The sequence below is a fragment of the Sturnus vulgaris genome, chromosome 1 (genome assembly GCF_052056855.1).
Source record: "Sturnus vulgaris isolate bStuVul1 chromosome 1, bStuVul1.hap1, whole genome shotgun sequence".
NCBI lineage: Eukaryota > Metazoa > Chordata > Aves > Passeriformes > Sturnidae > Sturnus > Sturnus vulgaris.
This window is the reverse complement of record NC_142243.1, coordinates 48,296,898-48,315,318: the sequence shown is the minus strand read 5'-3', so window position 1 is coordinate 48,315,318 and position 18,421 is coordinate 48,296,898. Positions and strand designations below refer to the sequence as shown.

General features: G+C 41.3%; 1 protein-coding gene across 1 annotated transcript in view; it reads left to right on the top strand.

Moving 5' to 3' along the window:
* The window catches only part of MATCAP2 (microtubule associated tyrosine carboxypeptidase 2), a 29,257-nt gene extending 11,896 nt beyond the window's left edge, over positions 1-17,361 (top strand). Inside the window, exons 3-7 of the mRNA XM_014886873.2 lie at positions 4,033-4,176; positions 6,289-6,421; positions 7,607-7,912; positions 8,423-8,520; positions 14,225-17,361. Of these exons, the coding sequence (XP_014742359.1) occupies positions 4,033-4,176; positions 6,289-6,421; positions 7,607-7,912; positions 8,423-8,520; positions 14,225-14,386 (843 nt within the window). The 3' untranslated portion in view covers positions 14,387-17,361. The remainder of the gene's footprint in view (positions 1-4,032; positions 4,177-6,288; positions 6,422-7,606; positions 7,913-8,422; positions 8,521-14,224) is intronic.
* Positions 17,362-18,421: the final 1,060 nt, after the last annotated feature.

Genomic DNA, 18,421 nt, shown 5'->3' with positions numbered 1-18,421 from the left:
AAATCTCAGCAGAAACTGCAAACCCTTTGCAGCAAAGCTGCTTCTGAATGTAGGATGAGCCAATTCAAATGAGGGACTGACTCCTATATCACTGAGTCTATTCTCTGACTTCCTTGCCTCACACTGCTCATAAGAAGTCTTATCAGTCCATATTTCTATAATAACTCTCAGCCACTGAGCTGTGTTGCTGAGCATGGGTGACTTGGGATTCAGAGACCTACTTGGCTGTAAATAATTTGTTTTAAAATGCCAACACTGCCATAACCTAAACCACTCAATTAAACAGCCTTGCCTTGCTCTTGTTAGTGCTCCTGTATCGTTGCTTTCTTGAGCATCAGCAGAGTTTGCTGTGCAAGGGGGCTTTTCTTGGGATTGCTACTTCTTTTGGCACTCTTTGCTAGTGATTAGAGGGGTAAGCAGACATTTTATGTAATACTGAAAAGAACAGGTATTGTTACTCCGAACCAGTAACCCGGTACAGCCGCATTGTTCTTCTTTTCTTCCAAGTAAAATTGTTGCTGAAGAGTTTGTAGTTTGGCCTGAGGAACTGCAGCAGTACCAGTGTTCTGCTGGCCCAGAGGCTGGAAAATAAACTCACAGTTGGATGCTGCAGTAGGCAGCAGCTGGGCTGCTGGTCTGGATTTTCCCCTTTCCCAGTAAGTTCTTGCAACACCTGACTGAGTCATCTCGCCTTGGAGGCAGGTGCAGAATCCCAAATTAAGGGCTTGGTGTTGTCATCAGTGCCTGGAAAGCAAACACTTCCCAAACCTTCTCCCCTCAGGAACTGCCACCAGCGGGAGTGGTTGTGGAAACAAGTGTCCAAACCAGGAACATCACTGGGGATGGGGCTCATCTCAGCGTCGGGCCATCTGCCACTCCCCAGAGATCTGTGTGCGTTGTGTCTGTGTGATGGCACTCCCTGTTGTTTTCGTGCTTCCAGAGCCACACCTGCCCACTTGGAAAGAATCTTCGGGACTTTTTTCTGTTTCACTTGAATCAAAGTCAATAGAGAAGGTGATAGGAGTGAGAACCCTTTTTAGTAATTTCTGAATATCTGTTCAGCAATGAGCAGGCTTAAGCTTAATGACTTTCTCAGTATGCAGGATTTCAAACTTGCAACACGTATCTGGATGTGAATGGAATTCAAGGATGTGGGTTACCTAGCGTGCCACATAAAGAAATTTGCCCTTGAACTCTATCAGGGTTCTATGAGTTAGAAGAGGCTGGACTGGGTCTGTGTTTCTTCAGGAAGCCCTGTGTCTGAAAACCTGCTATTTGTATTGTGCTGTTGATTCAAGTGTCTCACCGTGTAAGAGCCTGACGGAGAGACAGAGGCTTTCAGACGGCTCTTAAAATGCTGTTTATTGCATAGACGAGGTTACAACAGTTGAGGGTCGAGGGTGAGCCTATAGCTGCTGGCTATAGGCAAGCTGTGTGTCCTGAAGCCCCTCTAGTTCTGGTTACAATGCATTATATACTTTTCATTACAGAGCATCTTAATACCTGACAACCAATCAATACTTTTACCTATAGCCTATTATAACTACTAACATTACCATATTCATGTTACTATTTCCAATCACAAAAAGTTAGTATATTACAGTTTAAGCTAAAAGTTGTTTTTCAGGTTTTTTTGCAGTGGAAAATTCTGAGATCTTTTCTCTACTTGCAACATTGGCTTTCTTGTTTGCCTGTGAAAATCCTTTTGTTTGGTAAAAACATCTTTTGTTTGAGCTGGATTTATCCTTTGCTCTAAGCCATAAAATCCCCTTCCAACTAACTTTGCTCTTTGCCTTCTAGTTACCCAGTAAGACTGGCTCAGCAATTCTTTTCTTCTATATCAAAACTTGCTATCATTTCTATTCCTTCTTCAGATTCTACATTCAGAGATCTTTCTGTTACACATACATATCTGTGAGACCTTCCTGTCAAATCCTTATCCTTCCCAACATCACAGCATTTAGGAAAGTCTTCAACAGCCCAGGAAGGTGCCTGCAGACAGGCAGGAAGAGCTAGAACTTGAGTCTCCTGACTCCCAAAATCATGCCACCTCCTGAGCATGGAGGTCTCAGCTCCAGGAGTTTGGCTGTTATAGACAGCCAAGCAGGACGTTTGATGTGTTTGGTCCTTGTTTTCTCAGTTTGTTGTAATGAGGTGGTTTTAGAAAATGCCTGCACTCCAGCTAGGGTCAGAGAGTCCTCTGGGATTTCATTTCAACTAAACTTAGGCATCCTAGAATTTAAGTGGGTACTTAGTGTTTAGTCTTACAGATTTAATTAAAATTTAATATCAACAAGTTGTGAAGACAGATTTCATGCTAGAAGATTGAGTGCTAGAAGGTTGATTGAGAGATGACTTCTTCCAGAGTGAACGAATTAAGTTAATTAATTGTTCATAGAAACCCTATATACCAAACAACTAAAAGGTGACATAAATATCTTAAGGATTTGGTACCTGGCAAAGGAGACTGAAGAACTGTTACCATGAATTGTTCAGGCTGCTGGCTGAGAATAAATTTTCTGGGAAAAGGGTGGGAATATTTAGGTTGCTTCTTTAACCAAGGATTTTGTATAAGACAGGCAAATGCCTCAGCATTTGCAGACACTGAAAAAATTATAAAACAGACAATGTTTTTAGAAGTTAAAATTCATAGGTAATTTTAAAAAACCGACAAAATGGTTTGGAAAAATATACAATACAAAGAAATACTGAACATTAGGTGCAATATTTCTTTGGCATTCAGGTAAGTGACATTTCCCTCATCAAAGAGCTATTAGACTTTAAAAACATGTCCAGCTGTCATTTATGGATTTCAGTAGCAATTACTCAGAGTTGCTTAGTTTCAACTCAGGATTGTTGGTAGCTGTGAGAGATAAAAAATTAATCCCATTTTTGTGGAAAATCAATCGGAATTACATAGCTGGAGACAAAGGTGTTCATGAAGGGATGTAAGTGTATAATGTAAAAAGAGATTCAGACTGCTAGGTTTTTACCTTTATTGCTAGTAGTATTTTCTTAGCAAGAGCATTAATTTTCTAAGGTAGTGCCAAGAGCTTCTATTATCTAGTCTATGACAAAGAGTTATTTCCTGCTGCTGGACTGGTGCTGGGAAAGAAGTTATTCCATACCACATTTTCTTTTAAAGAGTGTGAAATGACATGCTGGAATGCAGATAACTGGGGATAAGCATTTCATACCCCACCAATAAAATCTTCAATATACGTAGTTCACATCATAGTTATGGGAATTGTGCTAAGCTTTGCGCCTACAAGGAACTTCTTCTAGCAGCAATTCACAGAATTGTTGACATCACTCTATCTCATGAAATAGGCTTTCATTTTGGGGAGTTATAAAGTACTGTGGTTTAAATGAAACGTTTAAATGAAAGTTCTGTAAATAAAAGTTCCTGCTCTCTCTCCTCCTCTCTCACACAGACACCCATGGTACAAGCGATTTCATTGTAAGGAGACGTTTTCATTGTAAGGAGACTTTTGGTAGAAGTACTATTGTTAAAATTATAGTTACACATCTGCTTAATCATGGTTCAGTGTTCCTAAATTAGAAAATGTCAAGAAATGAAGCAAGATGACAGTCATAGTTGATATTTATCAAATTCTTTGGAAAAACATAAAAAGAAACATGCTGTCAAACTGCAAATGTCCTGGAGACCTTTTAGGTCTGTTTTACAAGACTGTTGTACAACACTGCCAAAATTAAAGAGAAAATTAGTATTATTTCACTAGACTGATAATCATCTAATCATCACGCTCACATATGTGGGTCTAAGATGAGTTGATGAGAATCTTTTTTCGGTACTTTGGCATCAATGTACATCTGAAGATGGTATAAATTCACTGCAGAGCATGTCAGCATGTATTAAATGAGTACAGCCTGTTAGTGACTGCTACTGAGTTAAGAAGGATTTTAAACTAAGAAAAAAAGAGAGATTGAGAGGGAAAGAAAGAATACAAGTGTCAGTCTGACATGGGGATCTTACTGCACTGATATTTGCAATGCTTTTTCATTTTATAGTCCATTAATATTATGAAGCGGACACTGCAGAAATATGGAAGCTATGAAAAATTTGAACAGGCTGCTGGAGGCAGCTTGCTGACCAAAAGTCGCATCTGGAATCATGTCAGAAAGTACATGGTGAAAGAAGGCTGCCTTGGTGAGGTAAGTCCTGCACTGGATCAGGAAAGAAACACTTGCGTAGACCTTAGACATTACACGTGGAGGGACCCAAGAGACCATCTGGGAGGCCTTTCCTCCATAATTACAAGAATATTCTTTACATCATACTTTTCTTATGGCTAAGCCTGGTCTAATGTTTGAACAGTTGAGACAACCCAAATTCATTGTGAACACTTCAGTCATTTCTCTGAGCCTGTTTCCTGATTCATATATGCGTGTTCTTAAATTATCTTTTTTTGGGAGTACCCAAGAATGACACCCTTCCTTCCCTCCATTTTTCAGCTACTTGGAGACCAGCACATTTCCATTTATTCAACAGTTCTGCCATCTGTTGTCCTATATCAAATTATTTACACCAAAGGAAAAAGTTAAGAAAAGGCCAAGAAAAATAAGCAGTGGCCCAAGAGAGTGATTTATAAGAAGCACAAATGAACACAAATGAAAGTGACATAAATGAATAAAAATGTCTGAAAGAGCTTGTTGAGTTTGTTTGAGTGCTGTTTTTTACCTGGCTTTAGCCATCTAATTTTTTAGAGCCCTGTGAAAAAAACTTGTTTTCTATGTTCAGAATTTTAGAAGACCAGTTTGATGAAGTTACATGAAATTGCTTGGAAAAGTCAGATGAAGCTGAATATATAAAAAAGGAATTAATCCAAATGAAATCACCAGTTGACAGAGTCTAAGACTTGGATGAGATCACTGGCAGTGAGCAAGAGGAGTCTGGAATCATGAGACAAAAATTAATTTCCCAAAAACTAGGCTTAATTGGTAAACATAATATTATTAGGAGAAACTGCTAAACTCATCACACATTTTTGTGAGACTATGATTTGGCACTGATAACCAGACTTTACTTGTGTTTCTAAGAGTGGGATTAATAAACTACAATTTAGAGCAAGCAGAAAAAATTTGTATGTTTTGTCTTTTCCTATGCTTTTATCTCCCTCTTTATTTTTGCCTTGGTTTTGACTTCATGGCAGCTGGATCCTATGTCCTCGTCCAGCAACCCATGTCCTTCTTAATGAAATGCTTTACTTTTTCTGGGAAAATAGGGTTAATACATCATACTTAGGATGGTCTAAAATATGAAAATACTTTCTCCAGCTGAAGAGGTGTTAATAAAGTTAAGTGGCACCTGTCCTTTAAATCTAAATGCTTTGGGATTTACCAATTTTTCCTGCCCCTTAAATGAAAGTTTTATGGGACTGACCATTTGCTGTTGAACTTGAAGCTGAATGGTGAGTTTTGAGTACAGGGAAGTGTTATATTCATGCCTTTGATCCCTGGGTCCTTTTCTTTGGATAGTAAAAAAAGTAATCTTTCTTTAAAGTAGTCTCCCTTGTACTCTTCTGAGCGGTAGTTTCTTTAGGATTTACATAAAGAGAGAAAGGTGCTTAGTCTTCAATAAAGAGTTTCACTTTTTCCTTTCAGTCACTTGTTTAAAAAGGCTTTCTGATGTTAAAATATATCAATATGCATTATCTTCCTTCTCTGTCAGTTTTTGTTTTGATTACCAGTTTTCCAAGAGAAAACAGGAAAGCAAGAACTATTTTGCTGTATAGAACCAAACAATACCAGTATTTCAATACTTCAAGTCTGCATCATGTAACAGGAGAAAAAGTGCCTAGTACTACCCCCCTCTCATTCAAGTGGCTTTAGAATTGCTTTCAGACAGCTTATTATATAGATACCTAGTCAGTTTCCTAGATAAGGTGTTCTTATCTAGTCCTTTTCAGTTCTTAGTAATATTCAGATAATTCAACACAGTTCAAAAACTGGAATTTCCTCTAATTTATTAGCCATGCAATTGCTCCCTGCCCTCCGAGTCTAGTCAGCGTTACTGTACTGAACTTTTCAGTCTCATGTTGGTCTACACCCTCACTCACCCCATAAAATCTGAGGTTCTGTCAGTAGCACAGGTGAGTAGGATAAACTCATTCAGAAGGCTCTCTCAGGTGATTGCTGATTGCAGGACAGAGTTGTGGAGGGCAAGGGACCAAAGAGAAATGAAATAATGGAAGGGCCAGAAGAAAAAGCAGGAACAAAAGTGAGAAGAGAGCCCTTTCAGTTCTACCTGAACTCTCTCCTCTTCAGATTGTGGTCCATCTCACGGAGGACCTGCTGTCCCGAGCCTCCATGACTGTAGTGAATGGCCGCCCCACTCTCACCATCAATGTCTCCACTGCGCGAGAGCACTGGCTGGAGGGGATGCTGAGACACGAAATTGGTATGAGCATGACATCCCTTCTGCAGGCAAAGAGGAGTACTTGCATGCATTGTTACTTATGGCACAGTGATGGGCCAGGCACTGGACAGATACAGAAAGAGGGAACATCCCTATCCAAAGAATTCATGCTGGAGTTGTGCTAGAGAAGGAGAAACCTTTTTATTACTGCAGTAAAAGATTCCTAGGGTTCCTGGACATTAGCATTTTAGGTCAGATCCAGAGCAATCTTTTGAAGCAGGCCTACCAGCTAGTCCCACTTACATCACTGACGTTCCCATGCCAAAGGAATCTTGGAGCAGGCAAAGAGTAATCCTTTCAGATGGTGCTAGCCCAGGCTCTGCTCCAGGGCATGTCTTCTGTGCTGTCACTGCTCAGGGGCGTTTTGCTTGTGACAGCAATTTTTTTTAACTACTCTGGAGTTAAAAAAAAAAAAGAGGAATACAAAAATAGCGTGACTGTTCAACCTCAGCTCCAGCCATGTCGCTTTACAAACCCGCTCCTGTCATGCTGCACTGCTTGCATATGTAGGCATGCTTTAGGTATGAAGAATTTACCCAGTGATCCCTAAACTGCTGTAAAATTGCCGTGGTTTTGCATTACCACAAGGTTGGCCCAGCCCTGTGGAAAATTTCTACAAACTTTTCAGTGCATCTGTTTCAACTAAGTACATAAAAAAATGGATAAACTTGGCTAGTGCCTGAATAGCAACTGAAGAATAAGCCTAGGCAATTGCCTAGAACCACTGCTACTCACATTTTAAGGGACATAGCATCTTCCAAGGCTGCAGTAGTGCTGTTTAATCACCTTCAGGAGGCAATATTTCTGCCCTTTTACTTTGATTTTCCTTTGTGCTGTTCCCTACAATGCCTAGCCTATGCCAGAGACAATTCATCTTTTAAGACTTCTGAAAATTCACTTTCGCAGATTTTGAAAGTCAAGTCCTCCTGATAGTTTCATTCCTTCAGGAATTTCACTTGCAGTCAGCAGGTGAATATTTGTGTGGTGTATATATCTCTGACAAAATTCTCTGTTGTAGCCAAGGCTAAAGTCATCACTTTTCCCAGTGCCCAGTCCTACCAGCTCAGAGTTCTGAAATGGGTATCTCCTTATATATTTTATAATTTTTTGTTAATCATTGGATGCTACTGTTCTAAGTGCCACGTTCCTTTTATTTTTTCTTTTCAGGAACTCATTACTTTCGGGGTTTTAACAACAACAGTCAGCCTTGGTGCAATCGTAATGGACGTAGAAAACACGGGTTAAAACCAATCAACCCTACAGAAGAGGGGCTAGCAAGCATTCACAGTGTCCTGTTCCGCAAAGACCCTTTCCTTTGGAGAGCTGCCCTGCTCTATTACACAGTGTACCAGGCCAGTCAAATGTCCTTCAGTCAGCTTTTCCAGGATGTGGGGAAATTTGTCAAGGACCCTAATACTAGGTGGGATTACTGCGTACGCGCCAAGAGAGGATGGACTGACACTTCACAACCAGGTGAGTTCCCTATTTGTCTTCTCTTGTTTTGTACTTCAGGGAGGTTTTCATAACATGCACAGAGCTCCTTAATCATGTCACACAGTAAAACCTTTGCAAAAGGGAGAAATCAGACTCCATGCTTTCTGAAATGGTGTCCCAGGAATTCTGCTAAGGAAAAAAAAGGCTGAAAATGCTCATGAGTAAGACCTTCAAGCTGAATCAGTAAAGGATTTTTTTTTTTGTGGAAGTGGAACATAAATGCAAAATTTTGAAAAAATCATACTTACAGTTTGACCTGCTTTCTACAGATGTAATGTTGTCTGTGGTTATTCACAGGTTCTATCTTCTGTGTTTGATTTCTTTTTCTGGCTAGTGGGTTTGCCTTCTAGCTAATTTTTGGAAAGGTTTCCAAAGTCAGGGATATAAATATCTAGTTTTTAAAAATAAAATTGTTCTGCTCATAATGGCTTCTGAGAACGTGCCTTGACAAAACACTGACAGAGTACAATGTATCTCCATTCCTTCCAGGCTGTTTCAATAAGGACCAGGTGTACTTGGATGGCATCCTCCGAATCCTGAGATACAGGGAATCCATTGATTTTCATCTTCTGACAGCCCTCGGAAAGGTGACTGAACTCATTATTCCCAAGGGTATTGTTTTATCATTTCAGCAAGCCTGACTATAATTAAGCTATGAGTCGTGCTTTTACTTTGATCTAGAATTATCTGCTCTGTACAGCACCTTCAATTACACTGTGCAAGTTGCAAGTATTTTGAGGCCCTAAAAATTTCTACCAGCTTGTCCTCATTCTTCACTTTTCAGATTAAGATTTCATAGTCATATTTCTCAGACTTTCTTCTCTTTATGGGTTACTACCTTGCCTGCAGTACAACAGACTGCCTTGGCTAAACAAGACAGGTACTAGATAAGGCAGTGGTCCTAGCAGAAAACAAAACCATTTGACATTAATGCACCCCTCCTTCCACCACAAAGAGTACTTCATCTCAAAGCTGATGGCAGTTATTTTTAAAAAATGAGGGAGTTCTTTGCCTCTCATTTGAATAATGGCATTTCTATATTTACAGAATGTGAATGAATTTTAGATCCATTCTAACTGTCATGGCTTCTTTGTTCTCAAATCACAGAATCACTAGGTTGGAAGAGACCTTCAAGATCATTGAGTCTAACCCATGCCCTAGCACCTCAACTAAACCATGGCAACAAGTGCCACATCCAGTCTTTTTTTAAACACATCCAGGGATGGTGACTCCACCACCTTCCCGGGCAGACAATTCCAGTACTTTATTATTCTTTCTGTGAAAAACTTTTTCTTAATGTCCAGCCTATATCTCCCTTGGCGCAGCTTGAGACTCTGTCCTCTGGTTCTGTCTGTGTCCTCTGGTTCTGTCAGTTGCTGCCTGGTGAAAGAGACCAAACCCCACCTGACTACAAACACCTTTCGGGAAGTTGTAGAGTGATAAAGTCACCTCTGAGTCTCCTTTCCTCCAGGCTAAACAACCCCAGTTCCCTCAGTTGTTCCTCATAGGGCTTGTGTTCCAAGCCCCTCACCAGCCTTGTTGCCCTTCTCTGGATGCGCTCAAGCTCCAATCGTCCTAAGAAGTGCAGAAATGTCACACTTCCTGAACCAAATCCTTGGGTTGTTAAGCTTTCACAGTTCATTAAGCAGGGTCCATACTCACATAAACAGGGAGTCAAATTGACTTGAGCTTGAATTTAGAGCTGCTATACCAGCATTTCTTCCTACTTAGCAATCAATGGGTGATAAAGGAAAGGGGCATATTATGATAGAGGGTTTTGGTCCACATTTGAGTTTTCCCTTTACTGTCAGAAACATCCTTATTGATAAGTAAGAGCAATTTAGGCAACTAAACCAAGTCAGGAATCTTTGAAAATAAAATCACACTGTCAAATAAGTCTGCAACTTTGTCTCTGAAATTTCCTTTTGCTTTAAGCCTGCTTAACTTCACACAGCTTCTGCCTGCTAAACCACTGAACACACAGTTCCTTTACTGCTTTATGCCTCTCTTCAGAGAGTCTGCAGGTTGTCAGGCCACTTGAAAAACACACTAAGTCATTCTTCATAGAATTACAGATTCCATTATCATCCACATGCGTGGCACCCACATGAAGGGTCTACCAGCAATTCATTTCTAGCAGTATGATAATTTATAAGTGCTTGACTTTACAACTTTTAAAATCTTAAAATGTATTCTGAATGGTTTAGCTTCAGACATCTGCAGTCAAGCTGGAAATTTGTGTATCAGAGCAATGCCTGCTCTCAGCATCACAGACTAGTTGAGGTTGCAGAGATCTTGCAACATCATCTAGTCAAACTTCCATGCTTAAGCAGTGGCAGCTAGAGCAGTTTGCCCTGGACCATGTCCAGTTGGGCTTTAAATATCTCCACTGATGGTGACTCCACAACCTGTCTGGGTGGTCTGTGCCAGTTTTTGCACCCTCATTGTACAAATGTGGTTTCTGGTCATATGGAATTTTGCGCATTTTAACTGGTGCCCACCACCTCTTGCCCTGCCAGTGCGTGCTGGTGAGAAGGGCCCCATTCCTGTGTTTGTATACACTGACAATTCCCATAAGTTTGCTTTTCTCCAGGCTAAACAGTTCCAGCTCTCTCAGCCTTTCCTCACAGGAGAGATGCTCCAGTGCCTTAATCATCTTAGTGACCCTTCACTGGGCCCACTCCACTATCTCCATATCTTCTCATGAAAGAGAGAAATATAAAATTTGCACTGGGATCTAGCCTAGTGGTTTATCACCACTTTAAATGGGGGATTTATTTGGTTTTTTGGGGTGGAATGGCAGGATCAGGTTGTTCCAAAGGGAGTATTAAGCTTGGCTGACACATTTTCCAGGTCCTGCTTTCCTGTTGCTTCTGACATTACTTACAGTGTAGAAAAGTGCGGTGTGGATACATGCAAGCTGTTCAACATACCTCGAAGTGACTAAGGAAAACACTTGAAACCTGAGAATAGGTGCTTCTTAGAAGGAGCAGTTTTAAAACTTTGCAGGAAAGAATCAAATAGAGGAAGCACTGCAAAATATTCATGTGGTAATTTCATGCAAATATTGCTGAAGAGAAATAGAATGCAGATATTAGGTGCACTTGAGTATATCGTAACTACTACCAGAGTTTGAAAAATGTAAAAGCAGCAAAACATCACCTACTCTTGTGTTTCCCAAGAAACACATGAGCACATTACGAAGAGCATAAGTAAGCCTGTTTTAGCCTCAATCTTTTTTATCTAGTGTAATGACTAATAATGTGGTAAGGAGGACAACCTGTTTCTACCTGTCATAGTTTTGATTTGCCAATTTAAATATACTCATTTTCTGTTGTGAGACAGAACCAGGAGCAAAAGCAAGGCAGGCCTAAAACTTAAAAGGGTATAAAAAGAAATGTATTAACTACACAAAGAAAGAAAAAAAACCAAATTCAGAATAAGATTTTCAGACCACTCCTTCCTCCCCTCTCCCAAACTTCATAACAACAAAACAAACATACAAAAAAACTACTTCAGTCAGTTCCCAACTTAAATAGTCCTTTTCATTTCACTTCAGAGAGAGAAGTTTCCTCTTGTCAGGCCACAGGGACTTCTCCACAAGGAGGGAAAAATAACAGTTCTCTTGTGGCTTCACTTTCACGATTCACCTCTGCCCAGGAAAAAAACTTGCAAATCGTGAAGCTCCTCCCATCTTCACAGATTTCCCAAGGCTGTGCTTATGGGCCATGTTAAACTCACTGGCTGTATACTTTCAAGAACGAGCTGTTCCAAAACAAAAGTTCTCTTCATCTCTCTTTCTCTCTGTTCATGCTGCATCTCCAAAAATAGAGATCCCCTTTTCTTCTGGGGGCAAAGGATCCTTAACACAGGTGCTTTTAATCAACAGTCTATCAAATGGAACACTCCAACCCCCCATGTCTTTCTCCATGGTTTATAGGAATTTTCAGTTCATCTCTACAGCTTGCAAAAGGATTTTCAGCCAGCCTTCATAGCATCTTCTCATTCTCCTTCCATCTAAAGAAGCTTAGCTCTTCTATTTTTCCCTTCTCACTCAGGGGAGAATTGAAAAATCTGCAAGTCTTGTCTGAGCATTGAAAGAGTTAAGATTTCATATGGGAAAATGCAAGGCTGCAATACTGGAGCTGTGCCAGGATCTCAGGAGACTCAGGCTGTGCTGGAAAGGGGGAGGAGGAGGGAACGGCTGGGACCTCAATGAGCCTCCCTGGGTCTCAGCTACAACACCCACTGCCCATGGCCACCCCTCCTCCCTGCCGGGCCATGCAGCTCCCCAGACAGGGGGGCCCGGCTCTGCTCCCCTGCTAGGCCTGCAGTGGAGCCAGGCCCGGGCCCAGTTACCTGCACTCCTGCTGGAAGAGACCTTTTATCCGGGTTACCTCCTTCAAAATGTGTTTTCACGGAGGAAACTAACTTTCTCCAATTGGTTCCTCAGGCTGTCAATAACCAAACCAGCCTCCAATTGGTCCCATCAGCTCACAGAGGAAGTTCTCATAGAGAAAAACCTCTCTAAGTCTATGCTCCCCCGGGCATAACCAGCGCACCACCAACAGGATGGGATTATGTTTTTGATCTCCTCAGGATGTCAACTTTGGTAATTTTTCTAGCAATTACAAGGACTGGGAAAATGCATCCCATCCAAACCATATCTCAGATTATAGATGCGTTTCTTGTTTGCAGTAGTAACAGAAACCTCTTAACTTAAATATGAGGGGGGAGGGATGCTTTTTCTTTCTTTAGGCAGGAAAAGAGGTAGAATTTAATTGTATGTAGTGCTGTGTGTCTACACTGAGAGATGGTATGGTTTTGTAGAGGTCCTCTGTATCCACTTCTAAGTAAGTTAGTTAGGTGTCATGCCACACAATCTTCAGATAGGAGTATCTTAGTGACTTGAATAAGCCTGGGCATGGGTGTCCATTCGTTTTAATTGGGAGCATCTTGTCCTTGCAACTAAAAAGCACACTTGTGTACTAAGATGGAAATTGATTCTCTGTGTGGACTTTGTTCTAATTATCATCACTGAGATATGTACCTGTCTCTATGGATCAGGTTTAGCAATCTGGATTACACTGTCCTGTCTTTCCAGAAAGCCCTTCCATGCCCCTTGCACATTGGTGACTTCTTTATGCGCACTTTAATCACTGCTGAGTAGAAACTCTCACCTGACAAGAGGACAGGCTGCTTCCAGGGAAAGCAGACTGTGCAGGGCTCAGCTCCTTAGAGGAAACATGGGTCAAAAAGGTTGGAAGGAGCAGGCTCCACTCAAGCCACCTGGCACAGCATGTGAAGAAATAGGACGTGTCAGAAAGTAAGCACAGCGAGGCTGGTGGGCTTTGCCAGTGCATATGCTGCTGTCTGCAGGGTGCCAGAACACACAGCTGGAGACAAAGCAACAACCACACAAATTTCATCACACTGGACAGATGCCCAAGGATTCCTGCTCTGTGTTTCCATGGCAGCATGTGCACAGCCAAAGCATTTATCATTTCTGGACTATCATTCAGAGCATCTTGAGTTACTTGATTAGAAGTCCTAGCTTTTAGAATCATAAGACTATGAAGATAGCTTTCTTGCCTAAGGAAAATGGGTATTTCTATCAGGTGCTGTAATAGCTGCAAAATGAGAGTTCAGCACCAGTACCCAGAAGGCTCTGATGCTATGAGGCAAACCCAGGCTCCACTCTGCTATTGAATGGGGAAAACAAAAAAACTAAAATTGGGATGCTTAGGTATTGTTCATGCTGTAGTTAGTTACTAGAGGTGCATTTTAATTTAGCTTTGCATAAGCACATTTACTAGTGGAAATGAAACGGCAGAGTTCAGGTCAGCAGGCACCCTGCATTTCCCAAACTGTTTCCTGTGCCATACTTGTCCTGCCCTCTCTTTCTAGTTCCTTAGTCTTTTGCACAGTGTTTTTTCCATTCTCATGTAAATCTTTCCGCCTTTGTTGAGAAGACATTCCAGGGCTCATATGTACTCCATCCTTTCCCTCTCTATTCCTGCAGCTGCTGTAGATGATTCTCATTCATTTTCCTACAAGTCTGCTTACTGATTCAATCAAAAACAGAATCAGAAATTATGAAGGCATTTGCTTAATTTACACTTCTTTTGAATCTTCCACTGAAGCACACAGTTGCTCATGTTTTCAATGGTTCTCCAAGATTTTAAATTCTCCTGCTCTGAAATATTTTATCATTTACAGGAGGGAATTTATAGCAGCAGCAGAGAAGCTATGGGACTGTACTGCTAAATTGACCCATGTGCTTCCTTACAGATCTCATATGAGGATGTGGATCGCCTGAAAGGATTAGCTGTGATTGAGAACATGAGGGTGCCACACTTTTTGCAAGACCACGCCCGGTACATGGAACACTTGAAAAAGATCATGGAAGTCAATGAGCTGACTGATGACGAGCTCCAGGATCTCATAAATTAACAATATTAGACCTCTATTCACTTACTGTATGAGGATGTAGAACAGGACTTCATAGAGCTTGCAAAAAGGGTCTGATGAGGGATGGGAGGGAAGAGTGGCCAGAATATGTGGAATTCAGAAAAAGACCTTTTATGTCCTTTTGCATTGTGATTGTGTACTGATTATTTTTTAAGGGGATTGTGCATTTTTGCAAAATTTGGCTTAGAAATTCCACTGCAGTAATCTGTCCAATCATCTACTCTCTTTTGTATGCTTGGTATAGTGCTCAATGCTGTTTCTTGTAATATATTGCCTTTTCCCACCCAGTTTAGAGGTGGAGAAAAGGATACAGAGGAGAAATTCCCCCTTAGTTCACTTTTGTTTTCCTTATCTTTGGTCATAGCTGTCATGGTTCATAGCAATAGAACTGCTGTAGATTACGCTGCATTGCTGTCTGCATAATTTTCCCATTTAGTCATCATTACAATGAAAACAGAAAGTTTAAAAACAGTGCACAGAAGCAGGTCTTTGTGCTACAGGATCGAAGTCCATAACATTACAAAAAAGTTTCAGGTTTTTTTTTTAGTGAGAGGATTAGCATTTTAAAAAAGAGAAAAGGTAGGTAGTGCTGTTTTAATGACTGTAAGTGGATAGCAAAGCTTTCCCTTTCATTCCCTCAAAAAGTTACACCATTCTACATATTTATGTGTATAAGTACATGTTTCAGGAAGCTGAATTCTGGGAAGAACCTCCCTCCTTTGAGGACAAGCATAGCATGTCTAGGAAATTCAGCATGGCAGTGTTTTGGAAGGAGGATGGAGCAAAACTGATTTCATGATCCATGGTTCTAAATAAATTCAGGAACTTAGGGCCATGATTCAGCACAGCAGGCAGCACTCAATTCTTCATTGGGTCACCTGAGCCTACAGAGTATCAGGTCACATTTTTGAGCGGTACCCCCACATTGCAACAAGCTTGGGCTTGCAGAGCTCATTTCAGAAACAAGATGAGACTGGAGGAGTGAAGACAATTCTCAAGTGCCCTATTCTTATGTTCCAACAGAAGTGCTGCACTATCTTGAAGCAACTTTACCTCTGTTTTAACTGCTGGTGCTACATCCAGGACCAAGAGAGAATGTTCCTTACAGCAAAGAGCCTTCTCTAGTCATATGATGAATAGCTTAGATGATGCAGGAGGACTTACTACATAAACTATATTTTCTGATTGTGGAGTATTATTGAATTGGTGAGGCAAAGTATGTAAGTATTCTGACAAAGGGTTTTGTTTTAGTAGACAGGATTTTACAAGGGCTCCTCTGAACTCCTGGGAAGGAGCTGTGGTAAGAGGCTGGGCAGAAACTAGTGGGAGCCTTGGAGAGGGCTTCTGCCCTTTCTTACCCTGCTGCTTTTACCCATGGGTAACAGGCTTGGCATGGAATAAGGTGAGTTAGATGGTGCCAAGGTTTCACCCACGCTGTACTTGCATGGACCTGAGCCAGAGTATCCCTTTCCTCTTATCCTAATCTTTAATGTAACAAATGCAATTAACTCTCCCACCTTGGTTTACACCCAGGACATTACCAGATATTACAGTAAAATCTGGAAAACACATTTTCTGATCCATAAGAAAATCTGTGAGGAAAAGGTGATGGTTGGCTAATAGATCTGAAGGTTTATGAATAATCCGTGAAAGCAGCTGCCTTTCAGGTACCATTGCAGGTTGTTTGCAATGGCTGGCTGCCTGCTGCAAAAAACAAAATGTGTTCAACAAGCATAAATTTATTGATTTTAGTTATTTTCAAGGCAGGGACTGTGAATTGCTTGCAGCAGCCTTAATTTTGTGTCGTCAGTATTGTTCAGGAGCTGAAAGCCATTCAGCTTCTGTATGCTGTTTTCTCTCGTTTTCTTCTTCAGGCTGTCTAGTTTAGTCACTGGTGACTTTGCCTGCCCAGTTTTGTTTTAGAGCTGTGCAGAGCAGCCACAGTGTTGCAGCAGCCTGATAGAAACCATTTGCAGTCAGTTATGCACATGTGGTTTTGGCTCCTTTGCCAGAAACAGCAAGAAAGCTACATATGATGAAGTCAAGCCAAGGATTACAGTCAAAAGCTGTCTTTGGAGTAAACTGGACAGAGATAATGGGAGATACACCGTGGAAAAATCTGGCTCACTTTCCTGACCCTAGGGTATGCAATGGGGACAATCCTTTAAGAAATAAACAATTTTGTACTGATTTTATTCTGGCAGGAGAGATTCCTGCCTTTCTCTCATGACTTCTACATAAGCAAAGTGGTTTTCCTCTTCCCACAGTAGTAGCATCTTATAATCTAAAGGCGTGTGCATGGGTCCTCAAAACCAGGAGGCTGTGCTAGTCACACTTTTGCCACAAAATGCCATGTCTGCAGGCCTGACACTTTTACCACTCTGTAGCCCTAAACACAACTACAGGCCTTTTTGCTTTACTTGAACATGTGCATCACCTTTTTTGCAAAGCAGTAGGTGCCATTGAATTTCCATTCTTCATTATTCTAGAAATAGATTTGCCTGCTGCAAAGTTTGGAGTCTGGAACTGGTCAGTATCAATATGTAGCAATAGATGAAGCTGTCAACTTCTGGTTTTGGCATCAGACCAGTCATTCCTCCTTTATAAAAATGTTTCAAATTTTGAAGTGTAGCTTTTGTAAATTTTCCTGAATTTTTGTTATTTACTGTGAAGAGGCTGGTTACTGAGTTGTGATACTGAAGTTCTGTGATAGAGTGTGCGGACAGCAGTGGTGAGCAGCAGCGAGCTCATGTCACTGCACAGTTTCATGGTGTCAGTGCTATGTTGGCAGCCTTTCCTGGCTACCTGGGTTGGTTCTTTTGCTTTGTATCTATGTCTTGCTATGTTATTCCTACACAGAAACCTGGTTGGCATTGGAAAAGCCTCTCCGTTTCACCAGATCAATTTTGAAAGACATTTTATACAACTTTTACAAATAAAGACAAAATAATGACAGAGATGAGAGTACTGAAGTGTAACATCATGTTGTGCGAGAGGGCTACTCTCTCCAGTGGCCTCAGCTCTAGGTTATGGTCTAAGGCTGCATTGGAGCCTCTTTGCTGCAATGCAATTCTCAGCACCATCCATGTGGGAAATGGCAACTCCAAATGTTGCACTTTAACACTTTAATCCACCCCCAAGTCCCCCCTCTCCTGCTGCTTCGTTCCAGTGCTCCCCATCCCCTCTCACATTATAAAATGTCCTTACTTATCTCCAGGGAGTCCCATCATCTTCTTATGGCTCAGCAGGAGCAACGGTAGAGAGCCCACAGATGAGGGAGCTCTCAAGAGCGAGCAGTGTCAGGTTGTCTAGACACAGTTTTGAAAAGAAAAAATTCCTGAAAAAAAAATCCTAAAAAACTGGTGGCAGGAGAAATGCAGGTGGTGGCACAGAAAGGGCCAGTACTCCTGCCATGTCCCACGGTCAGAGTGGGATGAAACCTCCCTGCAGGGACCTCTTACACTGGATCTGTGCATTCCACTGAACATCTACTCCAGAACAGCAGAGCTGGGCTCATGTTCAGGCCCTGTCCCAGCAGTGCCTTGAAAGTGACACTTGGAGGGTCTCACATTTATACTTTAGGGCCCAATTTCCATCCTGTGGCACATTCCAAGCAAAATACCTGTCAGGCTGTTTTCTCCAGCTTACTGGCTTATTTCTGTCTTGTTTGACTTTTGTCCTGGTCTCTAGCATTCATCCATCAGGCTGGGTTTTTTTATTCCTCGTTCTTCACATTCCTTTTTATCTAAGGAATATATTCACTATCATATAATGCCTCTCTGAGACTAAAAGGTAAATTCACTCCCATCCCCCAAAAATCCACAGATGATCTGTAAGTCAACTTCCTCCTCTCCTCCTAGCAGTATTTTAAAGCTAAGGTCCTCTGTATTTTTGATCTTCCTATATAGTTTTCAGTCAAGAAGCTTTTCCAGGCACAGACAAGATAGGTCACCAGACACACAGGACCATGTGTGAAGCCTCCAGTGGCGATTCACTCCTCCATCTGTTGTCTCATCT